Raw genomic sequence first — 20,023 nt, 5'->3', positions numbered from 1 at the left:
TTAACTACTCGTGCATCCACACACTTTATTCTGTGCATCACTATTTCTCAACTTTGCCCTCTGACTGCACCGGTCCTAGAACACTTTGCACCAGTACTTCTTCTGCATATCAAAGGCAACAAACAGTCATGAAAATTTCTATCTATAGATATGATAAATTTTCCGTCAAGAACTGATCGTCTGTCAAACTTCAGCTCTTAACCATTGGAGGTGTATTCCGTCGGTTTAAATGTAGCTTAAAGATAGAGTAAGGCAGTCTGTCAGTTTAACACTAAAACCAAATTGTTTACTTGAGTTCAGAGATATGATAGTCATAATCAAACAGACTTGAACTACCTGGCAGTCTTTCAAAACCCTATGGAATGTATACACCTTAATCACATTCCTTGCAATTTCAATACTGGGCATATTCCAGTAAGAACAATGACTGTCCAACAATGACACTGAGGCAAAATACTTTTGATTTTGCTCTGTTAACGCTTCCAAAATGGTATTTTTACTTTACTCATCTTGGTTTATAGCGGTAAATGCTTCCCGTTGACTAGCATCCATCATTTAAATGCTCACTCACAAATGAAAGCAGTTGAATCTTTATACTCCCTATGAATATTTATGAAAAGACTAAATGGACATAGTTGTTCATCAGGCAGTTCCATTCCTGCAGTTTTGGCTTAATGCTAATATTGTCAAAAGGAAAAAAGGAAATTATTTCATTTTCTGCCTTCTGCAGCGTACACCTATCAGGCATAACATTAGAACATTTCAGTGCAAAAGCAGCCGTGACCCATACAGGCATGGACTCCACGGGACCCAAGGAGGTATACTTGTGTATATGTTAGCAACAGATCCTTTAAGTCCTGCAAGTTGCGAGGGCCTCGATGGATCAGATTTGCTTGTCCAGCACATCCCACAGCTGCTTCATTAGCTTGAGCTCTAGGAAATTTGGAGGCCAAGTTTACACCTCAAACTCACTGTTGTTGTGCTCCAAGATTTCCCAGAAGAACATTGCCTCCAACAGCTTGCCTTCTTCCCACAGCGCATCCGGGTGTCTGGCATTCCCCAGATTCAAATCAAAATATAAGTTAAGCCTTGGCTAAATAAAGCATTAAAATTAAATGGGGAAGTGTAATATATTTTCTTGTAGCTAGGTCTAAGCCTTCTGAAGACAATGTCCTTGTGGTGAAATATATCTGCTACTTCAAACTAAAATCTATTTTGTGAAGATATGTCATTATTATTTACATTATATGTCATTCTGTTCATGTGTTCCTGAAAACCAAAGCACATTTTAGTGATTTTAGTCAAAAATTCTAAAGACAATGTTATTTTTTCCCTTTTTGCAATTTGATCCGGTTTGATCTAATACACAAAAATGAGCAGAGTTCAAAAGTTCAGTGTTTGCTCCTATTTTTGATGGACAGGAAGCTGGAACTCACTGACAGTCATCACTTTCTGTAATATATTGCAAAAGTGTTACATAAAATAAATTTAGTCACAGTAATCATTATCATCAAATATGACACACTGACCGATGTTCAGAAAGTATGTTTTCCAGTAAAGTGATTTTGATGCTACTTAAAAGTTGACACAAAATAGAACAATTAAAAGAAATAGAGTCATTGTGAAAATAATGACAGAATAAATGAAACTGAAGGTCATTTAGTTGTAATAAAATTGGGAGATCATGACTTTAACAATAAAGTAGGAGGTAAATAGTTTAATGATACTGGAGGCATATAGCTGAGTTTTACTTTTGTGAGTTTGACTTTCTAGGTGGTTATTTGCTACTTTTACACAACTACCCAAAGGGGGGGAAAGGGGGACATGAAGGGGCTTAAAGACAGTTTGAACATATACCATATAACTCCAACGTGTGAAGTGGACATGTACCGCAAAGGAATCTATAATTTTGGGTAAAGAACTTAATACAGATTTTCACTAAATCATCCACAGACATTCACCAGTTAAAGCAGCTGCTGTTTGTAGCCTTGAGTTGAGGGGGCAGGTGTAACAGGCAGCTCAATTCACAGAGTTGATGTTTCACTCTGCCGGTGCTCTAACTCTCTGTCAACAAAATAACTAATAACTATTTAGAGAACATGCTTTCGGTTGATGAATTGCTATTGCCATCTATAATAAATGTTCCCCATTTTTAAGCCAAAAAGGATTAAACACCTCAAAAAACTGCTTCCTAATCTAGTGGCATGTAAACTTTATCAGTGGAGGGCGGGTGAAGCCTGAAATCACTATGTGGGAGTTGTCTTCTTTCCCACTCCCTTATGTGCTGTCCAAGGTGTGACTGCCCAGAAGCCAGAAATTACTCAAAGTCAGAATTTTCCAACTTTAAAATGAATATAAATAGGAAAAAGATGACTTTAAATGTGTAAAATTCTCCTTCTGTGAACCTGTATTTCTTCCTTGGACCTGTATTTAAAGCAAACTCGTGTTTTGTCTCTAAAAACCTCACGATAAAAGGCTTTGCCACAAAACTGTAAATGTTTGCATGAATGGAAAATGTACCTTTGGATGTAGCTATTTAAAGATCCTGTTCTATTACTCACGAAAGTCCAAAGACCAGAAAGTACTGCACAGGGAGGTAGTGAGAGAGGGGCCAGAGGACAGGGAGAGGAGGGAGGGAGGGCGAGGGAGCAGAGGGAGGGATGAGAGCCCAGTCTTTTGGATTTCTCATTAATTCAGTGTGGCCCTCTCTTTCAGTTTTTTAAAGCCCGCCCACTAACCATTATCAACCCAGGCCTTATATATGCAGCCTGTTGCTGTTGTTTGTGAGTACATCTTACAGAGGACCAGCTCAAACCCACAGCTGCCAAAATGAGAGAGTTCAAGAGCAAGGCTTTCTGGAGGGCAGTTCTGGCCGAACTGGTTGGGATGACCCTTTTTATTTTTCTCAGCATCGCCACAGCTATTGGGAACACAAACAACAGTAATCCAGACCAAGAGGTGAAGGTGTCACTGGCCTTTGGACTTGCCATTGCCACTCTGGCCCAAAGTTTAGGCCACATCAGTGGAGCCCACCTGAATCCTGCAGTCACCCTTGGGATGCTTGCCAGCTGCCAGATCAGTGTGTTCAAGGCTATCATGTACATTATTGCCCAGATGCTGGGCTCAGCCCTAGCCAGTGGCATTGTGTATGGAACACGGCCTGAAAACAGAACTGAACTGGGGGTCAACGCTGTAAGTATAAACTTTATCTTCAGTTTCAAACATTTCTGCATTAATAGCAAAAATAAAAGCACAGCGATGCGATGATGCAACATTGTGTATTTAAAGTACCTTCACGGTGAAAACTGAAACTTTTACAAGGATGTAAGTGCTGAATTGGCACTGATTATGTGGTTCTTGGGACATTCTGTCAATACTTATTAATGAATAGTGATGACACATTATTATTAAAGTATGCCATGCTGCAACAGCTAAAAGAAATAGGAAATATATATAGTGTCCACCCACTTGTACTTTGGCAATCTGTTTCTGGAAATTGAGGTTTTGAATACCAGAATTCTTCACTTAAATTAATGAGCAGTTATTACTTAATGCTACACCACTCTGTAATTAGCACCCACAGCTCTCTCCTTACTGAAAAACAGCACTGGTAGGACCTGACATCATCCAGCCCCACCCCCCCACCTCGAGAAGCCGCACAGCTCCACTTAATGTGAACAATAATAACCATGTTTTCCACGAAAGAAATATGAACAAGCAATGTGGCACTTTGCAGCACTGCCAGATTGCTGTCAGGCTTCCTGGGCAATGCCAGGAGCTACTAAATAGGAAGTGGTTGTGCTAGGAAACAATCTATCTATCTGACAAAGTCTGACAAAGTCTGACAAAGTGTTGTTTTGGATTCCTCCCTTAACTTTCACAGCTCAACGGCGTCACACCCAGCCAAGGCGTAGGCATAGAGCTTTTGGCGACCTTCCAGCTGGTGCTGTGTGTCATTGCGGTCACTGATAAAAGACGGCGTGATGTCACCGGCTCTGCACCCTTGGCCATTGGCCTCTCAGTCTGCCTGGGACACTTGGCAGCTGTAAGTTTCACTTTAACGCCATCGTCAGTCATATATAACTTGTAAAAAGGGAACCAGGAGCAGATATGGCAGGATTCTGCTCCTGCTGATGATATTCTCTCACGTTGCCTATTTGTTGTTGTTGATTGACTGCAGATCAGCTACACAGGCTGTGGCATCAACCCTGCTCGCTCCTTCGGCCCGGCTTTGATCATGAACAATTTTACAGACCACTGGGTAAGTCAGAGGGGGGGAATCACTTTACGCATACCTCACATTTTTTCTGCATTGATATTATATGTCAAGCTTAAATAATTCAATAATTCATCAGCAGACAGATGCCTCAGTTACTTGTGAATCTTCCTGCATGTGTTAATCAGTTACAGCTTTCCTATTGTTTTGCATTTAGAGAGATCGACTAAAGTAAGCCTTTTGACCATGACCGGAATCTGCGTTTCTCTTTGTCTTGTAATGATGCCAGACATTGATCAAAGCTCTCCCTTTGTAGGTGTACTGGGTGGGTCCAATGTGTGGCGGTGTGGCAGCAGCTCTTCTGTACGATTTCTTGCTTTCTCCCAAATTCGATGACTTCCCCGACCGCATGAAGGTGCTGGTCAGCGGGCCAGTGGGTGACTATGATGTCAACGGAGGCAACGATGCAACAACTATGGAGATGACCTCAAAGTAGTGCTACGCAAACATGAAATGCTATTGTAAATATCTATACTCCTGTACAAAAGCATTAGAATTTAGTTTAGTATGTTAGTGGGGTTTTTTCTACTGTTTTAAGGTAACCAATGAGGATTGTGGTCAACGGGTCAGTTAGTGCTTCCTTCCTATTTTGCTCATGTTTTTGGCCAAGCACCAGTTTTTTATCCCAAAAAAACTGGTGCTTGGCCAAAAACCGCTGAGACAAGTTAACTCTAAAATTCCCAACAGAGTCGAGTGTTAATGTTTGTTTTTACAATATCAGTATTCCAGGTTGAGCCATTTTTGTATACATATTTCTATGAATCTTTATCACGTTTTATTTCTGATGGATAATGTATTGTGTGTGCACTTTTGAAACACCTCTCACTTTTTTAAGTAAAAGAAAACACTGGATATTAAAAAAATATTGTGTTCTTTATTCCAGTGTATGGATTAGATTTTTCTTATGGAGTCCGATGACCACAAATCTATCACACATACAGGACCTCCTATGAAAAAAGATGATATCCTATTACTCTGCAATCCTCCTGCAGACACTGTGAAATCAGAAAGCTCTTCACACACAAGTTCATTTGTGAAAATGGAATATGTAAGCAACACTTCAACTAAAATAACTGTTCTTAAAACCAGATTTTACAGAATGATGAATTAGCTGATATTATTATTTAGTTGTGTAAATTTCTTCACAAATTTTTAAGCAATCTGAATAACCTTGTGGCAAAGAAAGGTTTAGTTTAGCATCCTGGCTTTATTTAAAAACAAATGAGAGTAAAGTTGTCTGCAATTCACAGATCATGAAGGGTAAAATGTGAAATGTGAATAAAAAGGTCAAAAAACATAAACAAAAAGAGGGGAAAAAACATCTGAGTGAGAACCTCACATCATACCCCAAAGCTTTAATCTCATCTGGTGGTGTTACATTTAAATTAAATCTAAAGTTTCCAGAAATCTGAAAAAGGCAAAACAACAAAAAGAGAGAGAGAGAAAACTGACCTCCTGTGTTTCATCTCTTTTACAACCCCCTCCCAAAAGTTAAGTACAAGGTGAACTGCTAAAAATTATATAATGACTTAAAGTTAGGCACAGCCTCTGAATTCCTCTCTCCTGGTTGGATGCCTGGTGCTGCAAACTAACTGAGACCACGGGTCTTCCATCCGATGTGGACTTTGGCTAAAGTGGCTGATTTGCGAGCTAGGTGCACAGGAAGTCTTGTTCCAGGTCACAGCTTGGAATCAAGAAAGAAAGAAAGATAGAATAGGACACTCTCTTTTCCTGTAATTTTACATGTTTACTTATTCATGCTAACACATTTCTTTCATTTACTACAGCAATATTTTTTATCATTTAGAAAAACTGAGATGTAAAGTGGAAATTGCACTTCTTTTTCTTTAAGATCAAAGCGGGCTGCATGTGGCCATGAAATGAGTTTGATATCCCTGCGTTTTAATGAAAGTCATGTGAAAGAACTGAATGTGATTTAGTGAAATACAGAGTTTGTGATATTAAGTATTTGAAAGTTAGACTCTGATGAAGCTATGTTGCAGGGCAAAGTCCAACAATGGTAGGAAGCAGGAAGTGAGTGTAGATGCTGGGGTGGCAGAGATGAAGAAGTTGGACAGTTGAGGAAGAGACGAGGAGGAAGTGGGTTGCACAAAATGTGGGTCTGCAAAGCAGACAGGAAAGAGGCTGATTAGCTCGCAGAAGGTGGGCAAGAAAAGGATTGGGCCACAGTGATGACTACAAAAAATGTTTGGTGAGAAACAAAAGTGATGTAAAGAATAGGCTAGCAGCCCAAACACCCAAGCATGCAGACAGTGACGTATGAATACAGATTTTCCACCCCTGTTTTCTTGGGTTTTGCGCTGCCCAGCTGTTGTTGATTACAAATGGAGGGGTTGTGCTTTTAGCAGGTGAAGCACTGGCAGGTTGCTGTTGCATGTGACAGTTTTGATCCAGCAATCAAGGCTCCTTTTTACTGGCTGCAGCATATTGTTGAGCTTTAGCACAGGGGGCTGGGATTCAGCTTCTGCTGTGTTCTCCCCAAAGCAACAAAGTGGTCTCTGCAGTACAAATTTGGGAGTTGCTGCACAGGGTTTAACTTATCAAAGTGTGTTTTGTCCCTGAGCATTTCTCAACCTAAACCTGCAATATGGGACAATCACTGACTTTGAAAAAAAAAAAACATTCAGTACAGTGAAGATGTATGTATTGATTGCCCTGCCCTTCATCAACCGAAATGATGGTGGTAGTTTTGTTAACCAGTGGATCTATAGTAACTCATTCATTGCATGACATGCTATATAATATGTAGGGATTCGTATACAGGTCACTGCTAAGAGGGTAAGACTTCTGAACCACTCACTAGACAAGAGAAAATCAATCGCTTAAAGTCCATTCCTGAAAATACAATTTTAAAAACAACCCAGAAACTAAAGAAAAATCCCTTCATCCAACTGCTTTGTGCATAAAGTCTATGTGCGTCTTACTTCAGTCGGATATATCGACGTACAAGGAATTTAAAATGTATAACCAGCATGAATCAGATCTACATTTGATAGCCAGATAAAAGGGTTTGGAGTTGTACTGTTGATTAATCTTTCTTTGTTCTGTGCTTCACTGCTGTCTCCTACAATAACAGATAACATCATTGTGGCTGGTGAGGGTGGTGATGGAAAATATGTCATATGTAGATAAGACTATTTGCGATTAGGATCCTTATTTAGAGAAAACCACTCAGGCTCAGCGAGAGTCTTTTATGCACAGACGCTTCAATCTCATCGTCTGGACCTGCAGATGAATTAATCCCCCCCCCCGTGTTGTAAATAATTTGTTGTAATTTGTTGTATATAGATGTAAATAGTTGTTGATACTTTTTCTTACTCGGTAGCTGTAGGGGTGAGAAGCCATTTTTCTTTGTGAACCTTTTCTCTTGTTTTTGGTTAGGGAGGCAGGTAAGACACATGTAATTTTCGTTTGGGGTTTTCTGTGAAGGTAAGCCAGCTGCATTTCATTTCTGGAGTTTTTGTTTGTTGTTTTGGCCATGCTCACCCTGATGCCTGCTACCTTTTGGGACTCAATAAACTGACTGGCTGTTGTGAAATCCGTGGTAGCTGTTTTTTGTTGGTTCGTCCTCCTTAAGAGCAGGGAGTGGGGGGGCATTTTTCCTTATTTTTATTTTCCTTATGTCGCACGCCGGTTCCCTGGGCTGGGGTGTAACATAAATGAAACATATATAATGACAATTTAATCTTTTTTTTTACTTACTGTTTGATGTAGTTGCACTTCTTCTCTGTTCACCTTACTTTTATTTTGTTCTTTCACCCGTTTCAAGCAGCTGCGAGGAAAACCCTTTGAAGTTGTCAGTGCTGTTTTACTCTGCCTAACAGACCAGCATACATATTGATTATATACTTGACTTGCTTCCATTTCTGCTTGATTAAATCATCTCTGTCCATCCTATAATCTCTCGGTTAGTAGGCTGAGGCCTCCCTCTCATTACAAGCACCATAATAAATCCTCTCTGGGGTTCATTAGAGCATCCACATCTTCATATGTGTTCATGTATATGATATATGGTATATGGAAGACAACATTTGTGGAAGAAATGTTTGTGTCTTATTTACATCTGAGTGCCAGGGGGAATGAGGGGAGGATGCTCACATGATTGGCTTTGGTGGGCTCTCCATAGCCAGAAACAACACCGGTCATCTGAAAGGCAGATTTCTCTCTGACCAATCTACTGGCCTAAAACAAATTATATTCACTTTGTTGGATAAACCTGTTCAACTACTTGTTAATGCAAATGTTTAGCCGAAAAATCACAAGGCAACACTTCACTGCAGTTAGGTGTGGGGAAGAAAGGTGATTTATGTGACTTTAAACAGGGTGTAGTTGTTTGTGCCAGGTGGACCGGTCTCAGTATTTCACAAACTGTTGTAAACAAGGATTTACAGAGGATGTCCCCAAAAAGAGACAATAGGCAGTTCACTGCAAGGAAATGTCTTGTTGATGTCAGAAGTCAGAAGCTAATAGCCAGAGCATTTCCAAATACACAACATGTCAGGAGGAATGCTGACCCACATCCACCCATCCACATTAAGGGGACGGCTGTGGAGCGTGTGAGCAGCTTCAAGTTCCTGGGTGTCGACATCTCCGAGGATCTCATCTGGACAACCAACTGCTCCAAGCTGGTCAAGAAGGCTCACCAGCGCCTCTTCTTGAGGACTCTGAGGAAGAACCACCTGTCCTCAGACATTCTGGTGAACTTCTATCACTGCACCATCGAGAGCATCCTGACCAACTGTATAACAGTCTGGTACGGGAACTGCTCTGCCTCGGACCGGAAGGCGTTGCAGAGGGTCGTGAAAACTGCCCAGCGCATTCCTGGAGCACAACTTCCTGCCATAAACGACATCTACAGGAAGCGGTGTCTGAAAAGGCCTGGGAAAATCATCAAAGACCCCAGTCACCCATCACATGGACTCTTCATCCTCCTGCCCTCTGGGAGGCGCTACAGGAGCCTCCGGACTAAGACCACCAGGTACCGAAACAGCTTCTTCCCCACAGCTGTCAGACTCCTGAACCCTGCCTCCTGACATCTGAACCACATTAAACTCGTGGACTGAACATACAAACAACCACCTATAACTGAACACACACACAATGGTCAAAAACAAACAAATGGACAACTGTACCCTCCTACACACAATAATAACATGGACTGAACCACCACTCACAACCACTAGCACTTTATATAGCCTCTGTAAAAATATCCACATATTTCACTTAACTGCACTACTGTAAATGCTGTATAGACAATCATTCTGTACAATACGATAATTATAATTCTACAACTGTTTACAACTGTTTATAACTTACATAGTTCATATTTCATTTCTGTATAGCTTTTTATTTCATATTTCTGTATAGTTTTCATATTTATATCCTGTTCATAGCCTGTACATACTTATAGTTATAACATATTCACACCATACCTTCATACCGTGTACATTATAACATACCCATAATAGACCCATATTTTGTACCCTCATACCTATAACAGACCCATTTCTGTAATATATCTATATTATGGTTAAAGCACTTCTGGATGGATGCAAACTGCATTTCGTTGCCTTGTACTTGTGACATGTGCAATGACAATAAAGTTGAATTCTATTCTATTCTAATTCTAAACCTTGAATCAGATGGGCTACAGCACCAGAAGACCACACTAACATTTCTGTCAGCTAAGAACAGGAAACTGAGGCTACTATTTGGATGGACCCACCAAAATTAGACAGCAGAATGTTAGAAAAACGTTTCCTGGACTGATAATTCTTGATTTCTGCTGTGATATTTGGGCGGTAGGTACAAAATTTGTTGTAAACAAAATGGAAGCATGGATCCATCCTGCTTTATATTGATCCAAGATGGATGATCACAGCGTACACATCTTCTAATGGCTCCTCACAGCAAGATATTGTGTCATGCCACAAAGCTCAAATCATCTCAAACTGGTTTCCTGAACATGACAGAGAGTTCACAGTGCACAGATGGCCTCCACAGTCACCAGATCTCAATCCAATTAATGGATTTTCAACTGACAAATCTGCAGCAACTACTTGATGCTAGCAAGTCAACATGGACCAAAATCTCTGAGGAATGTTTCCAGCACTTTTTTGAATCTATGCCACAATGAATTAACGTAGGTCTGAAGACAAAAGGGGGCCCGACCCAGTACTAGCAATTTGTACCTAAAAAAGTGTCCAGTGCTACAGCTGTTTCAGAAACATTTCATGCCATTTGGCTGTAAGAACTGTCAATTAATTTACAACTATTTTTGCATGATTTAAACTTGCAACTTTCACAAGAAAAAGTATTATGTGTATGCAGAAAGTGCACAGAGATACATTTTTAGGCTCTGATCTTGTTAGTCGTCACTCCACAAAAGCAAACCTCCACTGCCTGTGGAGGATGTTGGGCTTACAGCACACTACAGAATCAAGGAGTACCTTTAAAGATACACGTGTGCCAAAAGATAAAGTGCTGATCTTTAAGGAAATAAAATATGGTCTGCAAGCACAGAGCTTAAAGAACAAGAAATGATAACCTCCTGTACCAACATTTGCATTTACATTACATTACATTTTCATTACATCTTAAAATGCTATCACGTGTTATTAGGGCTGTTCGATATAACAATATATATCGGATGACGATATGAAAACGTCTATCGTTTCATTTTATGCTATCGTTTGTTTCGCGTTGTCGCAAAATAAACTGTTTACGGCAATATTTTTTCATTATTTTGATGGTCACTGTAGTGGCTATATTAATTTCTTAAAGTTCTCTCTTTCTCTTATATTTAATATAACCACACTATAGACAGACAAGCGTTTTTTTTATGCGTTGTCGTTAGCAACAACGACGGTAAAATCACCGTGTGTCCGCTTGTTCCACATAAACCTTTCACAATAAAGCTCAAGATCCTGTTGAGACTTTTCAAAATAAACTGAATCACTGAAAGAGTATGCAGAGTGTTTACGAATGATAAGCAAAAATGAGCCGTCAGTTGCTAAAAAATAAACCTTAGACTCAAACGTTAGAACAGGCTTTTCCCCGCAGCACGCCATGCAATAAATACTCACAAAGAAAACGGCGGCCGTTACAACTTATGTCTAAAAATGTATCGTTTCGTGCATCGGTTAAAACACTCGACTCCAGGTACGCGACGCCCAGCTGGAAACACTTCACGCAAGTCGAGCTGCCTGAGAGTCACAGATTTTACAAAAAATGCTACATTTTTGTGATTTATATCGTTATCGGACGATAGATGTCTTAATGTCGGGATATGAGATTTTGGACATATCGCACAGCCCTATATTAAATGCCATGTCATCCCAGTCATTCTAGCATCTTTCCTGGGTGAACATTCTTTATAGTCAAAACACATGTTAATGCTATCTCAGGCAGATTTTTTTTTTTTTTTAAGAAAAGAAAAAAGAAAACTTGATTTTTAATGAAGTCAACATTAAAAACAGAAGAATCAATCAGAGTGATGTGCAAGTAAAAAAACAAAACAAAACATTTGTTTGATGAAGAAAAATGCTGCCCAAGTAAAATGTGATTCTATGGAGGGCTTCTCATCTTTCTTTCAAAGATGAAGACAAGAAGCAGTGTGACCCTTTAACCTGCCAGCTCTTTCACACAGAAAAGCTGAACAAGGGGCTGGTTTCCTTGTCGTGAATTCAAAAGCTCCCATTTCCTTCACAGTGGCAAATGACAGATGTTAACTTCAAAGCACCGTGCCCCTGCTCAGAATAAAACAAGTAGACTGAAAGATGGGGCAACCATTTAGCATGGCAGTAGCACCTACACCCTCCAGCCTATTTATTCTCTCCTTAGCGCTCCATCATCTTTTCTTGTATTTCTTTTAAAATTATCAGTCACTAGACATTTGAAAGAGTTTGTTTTGAATTTTTAATTATATTATTGTATTAATGCAGTAATGTATTTAAATGAAAATTTTAAAATGACTCAAACCTGGATAAAATTATAATCTCCAAGCTGCCCCTTACTGCATGTGATATTTTTGTACTAATTGATACATTTTGCTTATTTAAACACTTTCTTTGTATTTCAATCAGATCCATTCAATTCCATTCAAAGTCCTGTCTTTTGAGCTGCTGTTGTGGTTTGCCGTCTTAAATGAGAAACGTAGCATCTCCTTCAGTAACACTAGAAAAGCAATGAGCAGAGCAGGAGACCTGGAGGTCACGCTCACTGGGTGAAGCCCACATCTCTCAGCTGCTTCTAATTAGGCCTGATTTGTTAAAGGCACACACCTGATAAATGCCTGTGAATGTCACTCACAATTTCAGGTGGCTCACTGGTGGAGCAAAATTTGAGTTGCCAGATTCTGTAGCACGCAGGTGCTCCTTTGAAAGCTGTCTGTTATCACTGGACGTTATCTGAGTAGCCATGTCAGAGATTAAGTCGTGGTCGTTTTGGAGGGCAGTTCTGGCGGAGTTCTTGGGAATGATCATCTTTATTTTCATGGGCCTCTCTGCTGCAGTAGGAGATCCAAATGATTTCAACCTTGATCGTGAGATCAAAGTGGCATTTGCCTTCGGCCTGGCCATCGCCACGCTAGCCGAGTGCATAGGTCACATTAGCGGTGCACACCTGAATCCTGCCGTCACCCTGGGCCTGGTGACCAGCTGTCGTATAAGTATTCTCAGAGCCCTCTTCTACATGTTGGCTCAGATGTTGGGGGCAGTGGTTGGCAGTGCCATTGTGTATGGTATCAGGGCAGAACATGTTGATTCACTTGGAGTTAATGAGGTAAGGTGGAGTCCATGATTTTCCTAAATAATATTAGCCTTAAATGATATTTGCTACTTGGACTAAGTGGCATTCAAAGAATTGCCTTCAGCCTTGCTCGAGTGACAATTTTAACTCTTCAGGTCTGTTTGTAGTCTTAATGTCACATTTTAACTGTTTGTAGCAGTCATGCGAAATGATGAGCATCATGCTTAAAATAATGGAAGCACTGTAGGGTATAAAAATCCTCTAATCCCATTGGTATTATCATTTCTAGCTAAATGGTATCAGCCCAGCTCAAGGTTTTGGCATGGAGTTCATGCTCACTCTGCAGCTGGTTCTGTGCTTGGTGGCACTCCATGACAAAAGACGTGACATTGGCGGATTTGCACCTCTGGCATATGGCTTCTCTGTAACGCTTGGACATCTTGCTGGGGTGAGTACATGAAAACATTCATTTATTTCCCATGTCATTAATTTGGCAGATGGTTTCTCCATCTTTCAGAAGCCAACACAATAGATTGGCTCGGAGTGAATTGGCTGTACATCAGCCTTTCATGTAATCAGCTGATGTACAGCCAGGCAAGCAAGTGGTGTTTTCCTCTATGGGTTGCAGATCTCCTACACGGGATGTGGGATCAATCCAGCTCGATCCTTTGGACCTGCAGTTATACAGAAGGCGTTCAATGATCACTGGGTATGTATTGGTGACACACGAGCTGAAAATGTGACCTTTTTCTAAGTCACTGGGCTTACAAGTCATTCAGATTGTAACTGATGTGGTTTCTTTGGTTTTTCAGGTGTACTGGGCTGGACCGATGAGTGCTGGAGTGGTGGCAGCGCTTCTGTATAATTATGTGCTGGCACCCAGTGACGAGAGCTTCAAAGAAAAAACTAAAATCTTGCTCTGCTGGGCCCCGGAACCGGAACAGGAACAGGAACGTGAAACAGAGCCCCTGCTGGAGGATGTTGTAGAATAATCAAAGGAGCCAGTCTGAAAACAAATTCTGCTATATCAAATAAAAAGAAAAGCTACACTTGTCTTTCTGGTGTTACATGAAATCTTGCACAGCACAACATCTTCCTGTTTTGTCATTTCCCCTCCCCTCTCCACAAACTATAAATAGTGACGCATATACATGTTTTAACAGATTCTTAAGGGGTAAAGATGACAGAAGTAAAGAGTTGGGCATTTTGGAGGGCTGTGGCTGCAGAGTTTGTTGGTATGTTACTGTTCATACTTATTGGCCTATCCTCTATTGTTGGAATAGGTCTGGGCAATGATAAAAATCAGATGATTGCTCAGGAAATAAAGGTCTCGTTGGCCTTTGCACTAGCCATTGCCACACTGGCTCAGAGTTTGGGGCACATCAGTGGAGCACACTTGAACCCTGCGGTCACCCTGGGCCTCCTGGTCAACTGCCAGATCAGTGCACTCAGATGTGCGTTCTACATCCTCGCTCAAATGCTTGGGGCAATTGCAGCCAGCGCTGTTGTGAATGGATATAAGCCTGGAGAGTCTCTTGGTGTTAATGCGGTAAGAGGTTGCACTTGTCGTTTTGGTTTTCACACATAAACCAGCACATTCAGTCTAATCAAGCCTAACTCTAGTTGGACTAATGGGCAGTAATTGTCTTTTGCAGCTAAATGTCAGTGTAGGAGCAGGTTTTGCCATCGAATTCTTTGCCACCCTTCAGCTGGTTCTGTGTATCATAGCAGTGACTGACAAGCGAAGGACTGATGTTACAGGCTCTGCACCCTTGGCTATTGGGCTGTCGGTGGGACTTGGGCATTTAACAGCTGTAAGTGAATCGCAATCAAAATCTGTATGAATTTTTATATGAGTAGCAGTCAGCTGATTGCAATCCATCCTCCTGAAATCTGTCATCTTAGAAGGATCAGGCACATGTGCATTCATTTTATATAAAACTGCTCAGAGCAGAGCATTAAAGGGTATTATTTATTATCAAGTTGAGGGTGAATAAATCGCTAAATAGCAACTGTTTGTCAAAGCATGCCTGAACCTTTTTGCACTATTTAAGCATCTTGATCATTTTTAAAGCAGCTTTGTTGTTGTAAATCAAATATCCTGTACAGTTAGCGTTGGTGGGTGTCACAGTTTCTCTCAATTTACGATTCAAGATTTTCCCTACACTATGTTACCCAATTCTGCAGAGTATTTCTATGTGCGTCAGGGTGGAGTGGCAGGGGTTCGGCAAATCACAGTTTCAAAGGCGGCTACACAAGTGTCACATTGAGTCGAACACAAGTCAGCAACATATGTCGACTTTAATAAAAGTCTGCCAATAACCGTTTTAAATAGTGTTTGCCTGGAAACATAACAGATGCAGATAAACAAGTCAGCGCCTTGGTTTTTGGTGCAAAAAGTAGTTCAATGAAGCTTCTTGGGCTGTTAACAGTTTTCAATATCTTTGTGATTTAATACACAGTTTTAAAAAAAAAAGTTTATTGCGGTAAATCCGGCACATCTAAAACTCATTTTCTGTAGAGCTACTGCATTTCTTATGCATTTTATAAAAAGATATATGCAAGATTAGCCCCCTACCATCGTCTTTGTGTATGGATAAGATATTCCCATTCTAAATTATAACAAAAATTATTCCATCACATGAGTGTATTTACTTATAAATGATATGCTTTGTTTTTACATTTACAGATAAGTTTCACTGGATGTGGCATCAACCCTGCTCGTTCCTTTGGGCCGGCTTTGATACTGGGCAAAATGAAAAACCACTGGGTAGCCGTTTATCAAAACGCCTTTTATCCAAAAAAAAGAGCAATTTTCCTTATCCATTTCATTTTGTCAAAGATAAAACTCATTTCTGCTTTCGTTCCAGGTGTACTGGCTGGCACCGATGTGTGGTGGCATAGCGGCATCTCTTATCTATGATTTCCTTCTGTATCCACAAACACGCAACTTTAGTAGTCGCATTGGCATCCTGGTTCACGGTCCACAAGAAGAATATGTGGAGATAAATGGAGAGGAAAACAATAGTCCGGGGCCAAGTCACTGGCCAAAACAGTGAACAATGTGAAATTTTAGCTTTTCTATCTGTCAGCATTTTATTTATTTTTTTACTATACTTTAAAAAGGCCATCAGTTTTATTCTTATTTTGCAGTGTGTGTCTTCACAATCGCCTGTTCTATGTGTTGTTTGAACAATGACTCCTTTAATAAAGATGCTTTTTAGTCAAGTTTCTCTGTGTATTCATATTCATACAGTTTGGTACTGGACAAATTTCAAACTGAGGTCAGTGCATCCTCATTTGTTATATGTATTCACCAGAATAACGCAGTGTATGTTTACATCCCGCTGGCCTCGTCAGTGCTTCCTTTACAATGCATTCCAATCTGTATACATAATTTAGGTTTTTGGCAACAATCCCAAAATCATCTCGTTGCACCCGTGAAACAACACAAGGATGTGGATCAGTTAATTGCACATACAAGCACGTTAAAATTCCTCGCAGCTTGATTAGATAACATGTGGCCATAATGGAGATTTCCTGTTTTGCCTGTGTCATAAGAATGTCCTTTCTCCATCTGTGCATGCGCCCCTCTCACATCCCATTTTTTATGGCTCGTAAATATTTGGTGGTCCCCACACCCTGGGCTAATCATTGAATAACCATCATATGACTTTAAACCCCACAGGTGAATGTTTCCCAACAGGAACCCCGTAATGTGGGGGCAGTCAGCCAAAGTTGTATAAATATATGCGTGAATTATTGTAAGCTTAAAATCCAGTCTGGATGACTGATGCGTTTGGATGCACATCCCCTCGTTTCTTGCTCCGTGTTGGATGATCATTAACAAAGTGTCCCTGTCCCAAATAATTTTACAATGCCATGCGAAGCGGTAAAGCACTTGGCAGGTGAAAGCCATGATGGAAAATCACTACCATGATGATTACAAGACAACATACTTAATGCAGCATAATGCATGATTTCAATAAACTCAAATGCTGGCGTCACAAGCGAAGGGGAAATAGCTACACAAGCTGCATAGACTGCAAAAGTAATTGTATTTCATTAGATTTAAATGCAAATACCAGAACAATCAGATAAAAAATATTTATCTGTATTCAGTATGTGGTCGATGGCCTTCCTCACTATAAATAGTAGTTAATACTATTCTTCTACATAATGTATACGAGAGCAACCACATTCATTTTTCGTGAAGCTTGTATCGTGCATCAGTGGAAAACTCCCTTGATGGGTTTGTCTCCTTTGTATGACATGATGGCACTTCTTCACATTTTTCTTTTTTATGGTCAAATCGCAGAGGCTAGTCACATGACCACAGCTAGTCAAAAATCTCCTTCCTTTGTGTGCTTAACCTCGGGGGTCAGAGCATTGTGTTTAGCCTCTTGTTTTGAAGTTTGTCCCCAAAAACACAGACAAAGCTCTTTTTGTTGCCCCTCAGGCATTTCTGTCTGAAAGTGTTCTGCAAATTATTTGGCTCCCATGTTGCCCCGATTATTCTTGGCATTGGCGAGCATTCAGCAGACCTCTAATTATATTTATCTAGACAAAATAAACAACAGAGACAGAATGTCTGACCTGGTTTAAACTGATTTCAGAGTGCAAAATGAATATTCAGCCCAAAAGCACCCAGAGAAAACCATCATTTTATAAAATTCCTTCAAACAATTTCAATGTGATGCCCTTCACTTGCAATACAGACATGAAATATGCAATTTGAGTGCTCAAGTAGAGTAGAAAAACACTATATAAGAACTGGTCCATTACTATTACCAATAAATGTAAAAGTGTTTATAGGTTATTAGTTTAGTCTGAGTGTGTCTTTTAAAGTAACTTTCACAAAGATCAGGAAACATTTAGAAACCTACAAATTCAAGTGTTCACAAGCTTTCTTGTCACTAACTAAGTGCTGGTCAGTTTGTGAAGCTTGTAGATTAGGTTGCCGGATTCTAATCTTCAAGCGAAGAATTTCTTACCAGTGCTTTCTGCTTTTTTGGCAAACATTCAAAAAAAAAAAAACACAGCTGTGTCAGAAAGTGGGTGTTGCTGTGAGAGGGAGTGGAAAGGGGTTGCAGTTAGATATCTGGGGAACTGTGCACAGAAGCCTGTGTGAGAAACAAGGTGCCAATGAAAACTGCAGAGGAGCACACTTCTCACTTCCCCTTTTCATGACCAGTACGACAACGCAGTGATTAAAATGATCCCTCAGCTCTTTCTACGTGACACTGCTGGCCTACATTTTCACAGCTTTTTAGTGTTTTTTCCAAACATCAGCACAACAATCGTAGAATCAGTTAACAGACATCATAACAACAGGGTTTTGTCGAAGCGAGTGGCTGGTCCCGCATCTACAGAACTCCATAAGTTTAGAGTCTTTGGCGTGTAAATAGGCATGTAAGACGAGAGATCAACACAGGACACAGTGTTCATGCAACTTGAAATGAACGAAATGAAGGCAGAAGAAATTCACCAAACGCTCGCTGAATGCCCAAGGTGCAGGGGCTTGCTATAACTCCAAAACAGGGGTGGCTATTAATATTGCCCACCCCTGCTCTATTATATCATCTTTTATTGCACAAACACATTACATTAGATACACATGCATTAACCGGATGCTTATTTTTCTTTATGATATATGTAAATACAGAATAAAATCTGTCTTGTATTTTACGCCACAAAGTAATACTTAAAGCAGCTTCAATCTATGAATAAAACAATGACAGACTGGATCATTAATGACTGACATAACAGCTCACTGTTCTGTGTGACCTTTTGAACAGTAGATCATATCAACGCATTCAAGTCCCGCAGCCCAGTAGTTGCAATGTCAATTGTATGGCCACAACACACGGAAATGTTCCTTCACAAAGACACACATGCACAAAACACATCAGCATGACTGCAGTGACCTCCGTTAGGTACTCATTAACACTGAATGCCAAACCTGAACACACTGGCCTGTCCCTGACCTGAACTCTAACTACGCAGGACGTCTACAATAGAATTTTAATTTCAGTACCACCTCTATGCTTCAGGTATAGAAATTAGGGTAAAAAAACACTAAAGGGACTTTGACCAGGAGAGAGTGAATGTCAAACATATAGGCTAAGAGCACACACATATACACATGCACCTTATGGTCCGTGTATGCAAATGGAAACTGATCTTTTAAAGGGTCCAATTTAGAAATTTAAATGGATTTACAAAGTTTAAAAACTTCATTGAAGTTTTTATTATTTTATTATTTTATTTTATTATTATTTTATTATTTTCATGCACATATAAAAGTATAAAGCATGTTTGTTGTTCTTGACAAATTTATTTGAGTCATACGGAGAAAAATAATATTGTACTTTAGACCTCAAATCTCTTCATCTGATGGTTTTATGCATTTCTAGACTCACTGTGATCTGTAATGGACATGCAATAAGACATACTGTTGAATCTGAACTTATTTTATTTTATCCAACCGCTTCAACATGTTTTCTAAATAGATGGTCTAACAAATTGGAACTTTTGCTTACTTGAATTAAAGGCGCGTTGTTATGCAATTGTTTTACTGCTCTGGCCCATTTGAGATCAAATTGCCTTGACACCCCCCTGCTTTTAACTGCAACGTGGGACTAAATGGTATGAAACACTGCCACCTTCTGGACTAACTTGGGTTAACCCACATGGCTATACTGAGGGCAATCTGTGACACAAAGATTAAACACATACACCAAAAAAATGTCTTTCTATTCCAGATTCTGAGGAATCACAAAAAGTGGTTTCCACTAATCTCCATGGCATATGCACTCTTCAGATATAGTTTTCAAATAATGTTGTGCATTGGAAAAGTTGAACTCACCATCCTGCTTTTTTCCTAAACTAATACTAATGTAGACTTATTTAGACTCTTTTGTAAAGGGGCTTTGGGTTTCTTGAAAGGCAGTGTATAAATCTAAGCTATTATTTTTA

At 40.0% G+C, this 20,023-nt stretch overlaps 3 protein-coding genes across 3 annotated transcripts; all 3 read left to right on the top strand.

Annotated features, from left to right (window-relative positions):
- The first annotated feature begins 2,765 nt into the window (after window positions 1-2,765).
- LOC146687580 (aquaporin FA-CHIP-like) lies at window positions 2,766-5,153 on the top strand. The gene is made up of 4 exons (XM_085438631.1): window positions 2,766-3,192; window positions 3,884-4,045; window positions 4,181-4,261; window positions 4,533-5,153. The coding sequence occupies exons 1-4, from the start codon at window positions 2,830-2,832 to the stop codon at window positions 4,710-4,712; spliced, it is 786 nt and encodes a 261-aa protein (XP_085294757.1). The 5' UTR covers window positions 2,766-2,829; the 3' UTR covers window positions 4,713-5,153.
- A 7,479-nt stretch (window positions 5,154-12,632) lies between these two features.
- Window positions 12,633-14,045, top strand: LOC146687579 (aquaporin-1-like). The gene is made up of 4 exons (XM_085438928.1): window positions 12,633-13,078; window positions 13,335-13,493; window positions 13,674-13,754; window positions 13,858-14,045. Exons 1-4 carry the CDS (start codon window positions 12,716-12,718, stop codon window positions 14,035-14,037), a joined length of 783 nt encoding a protein of 260 aa, XP_085295054.1. The 5' UTR covers window positions 12,633-12,715; the 3' UTR covers window positions 14,038-14,045.
- Window positions 14,046-14,225: 180 nt separating this feature from the next.
- Window positions 14,226-16,267, top strand: LOC146687578 (aquaporin-1-like). Its single transcript, XM_085438205.1, has 4 exons — window positions 14,226-14,594; window positions 14,701-14,859; window positions 15,735-15,815; window positions 15,916-16,267. Exons 1-4 carry the CDS (start codon window positions 14,226-14,228, stop codon window positions 16,102-16,104), a joined length of 798 nt encoding a protein of 265 aa, XP_085294331.1. The 3' UTR covers window positions 16,105-16,267.
- The last annotated feature ends 3,756 nt before the right edge of the window (window positions 16,268-20,023 follow it).

The sequence above is a fragment of the Copadichromis virginalis genome, linkage group LG18 (assembly GCF_057382275.1).
Source record: "Copadichromis virginalis isolate Kocher_CV1m ecotype Utaka linkage group LG18, C_Virginalis_male_GT1.1, whole genome shotgun sequence".
In the NCBI taxonomy this organism is placed as follows: domain Eukaryota; kingdom Metazoa; phylum Chordata; class Actinopteri; order Cichliformes; family Cichlidae; genus Copadichromis; species Copadichromis virginalis.
Note: the sequence above shows the minus strand (reverse complement) of the source record. Positions and strands in the feature narration are given on the sequence as shown.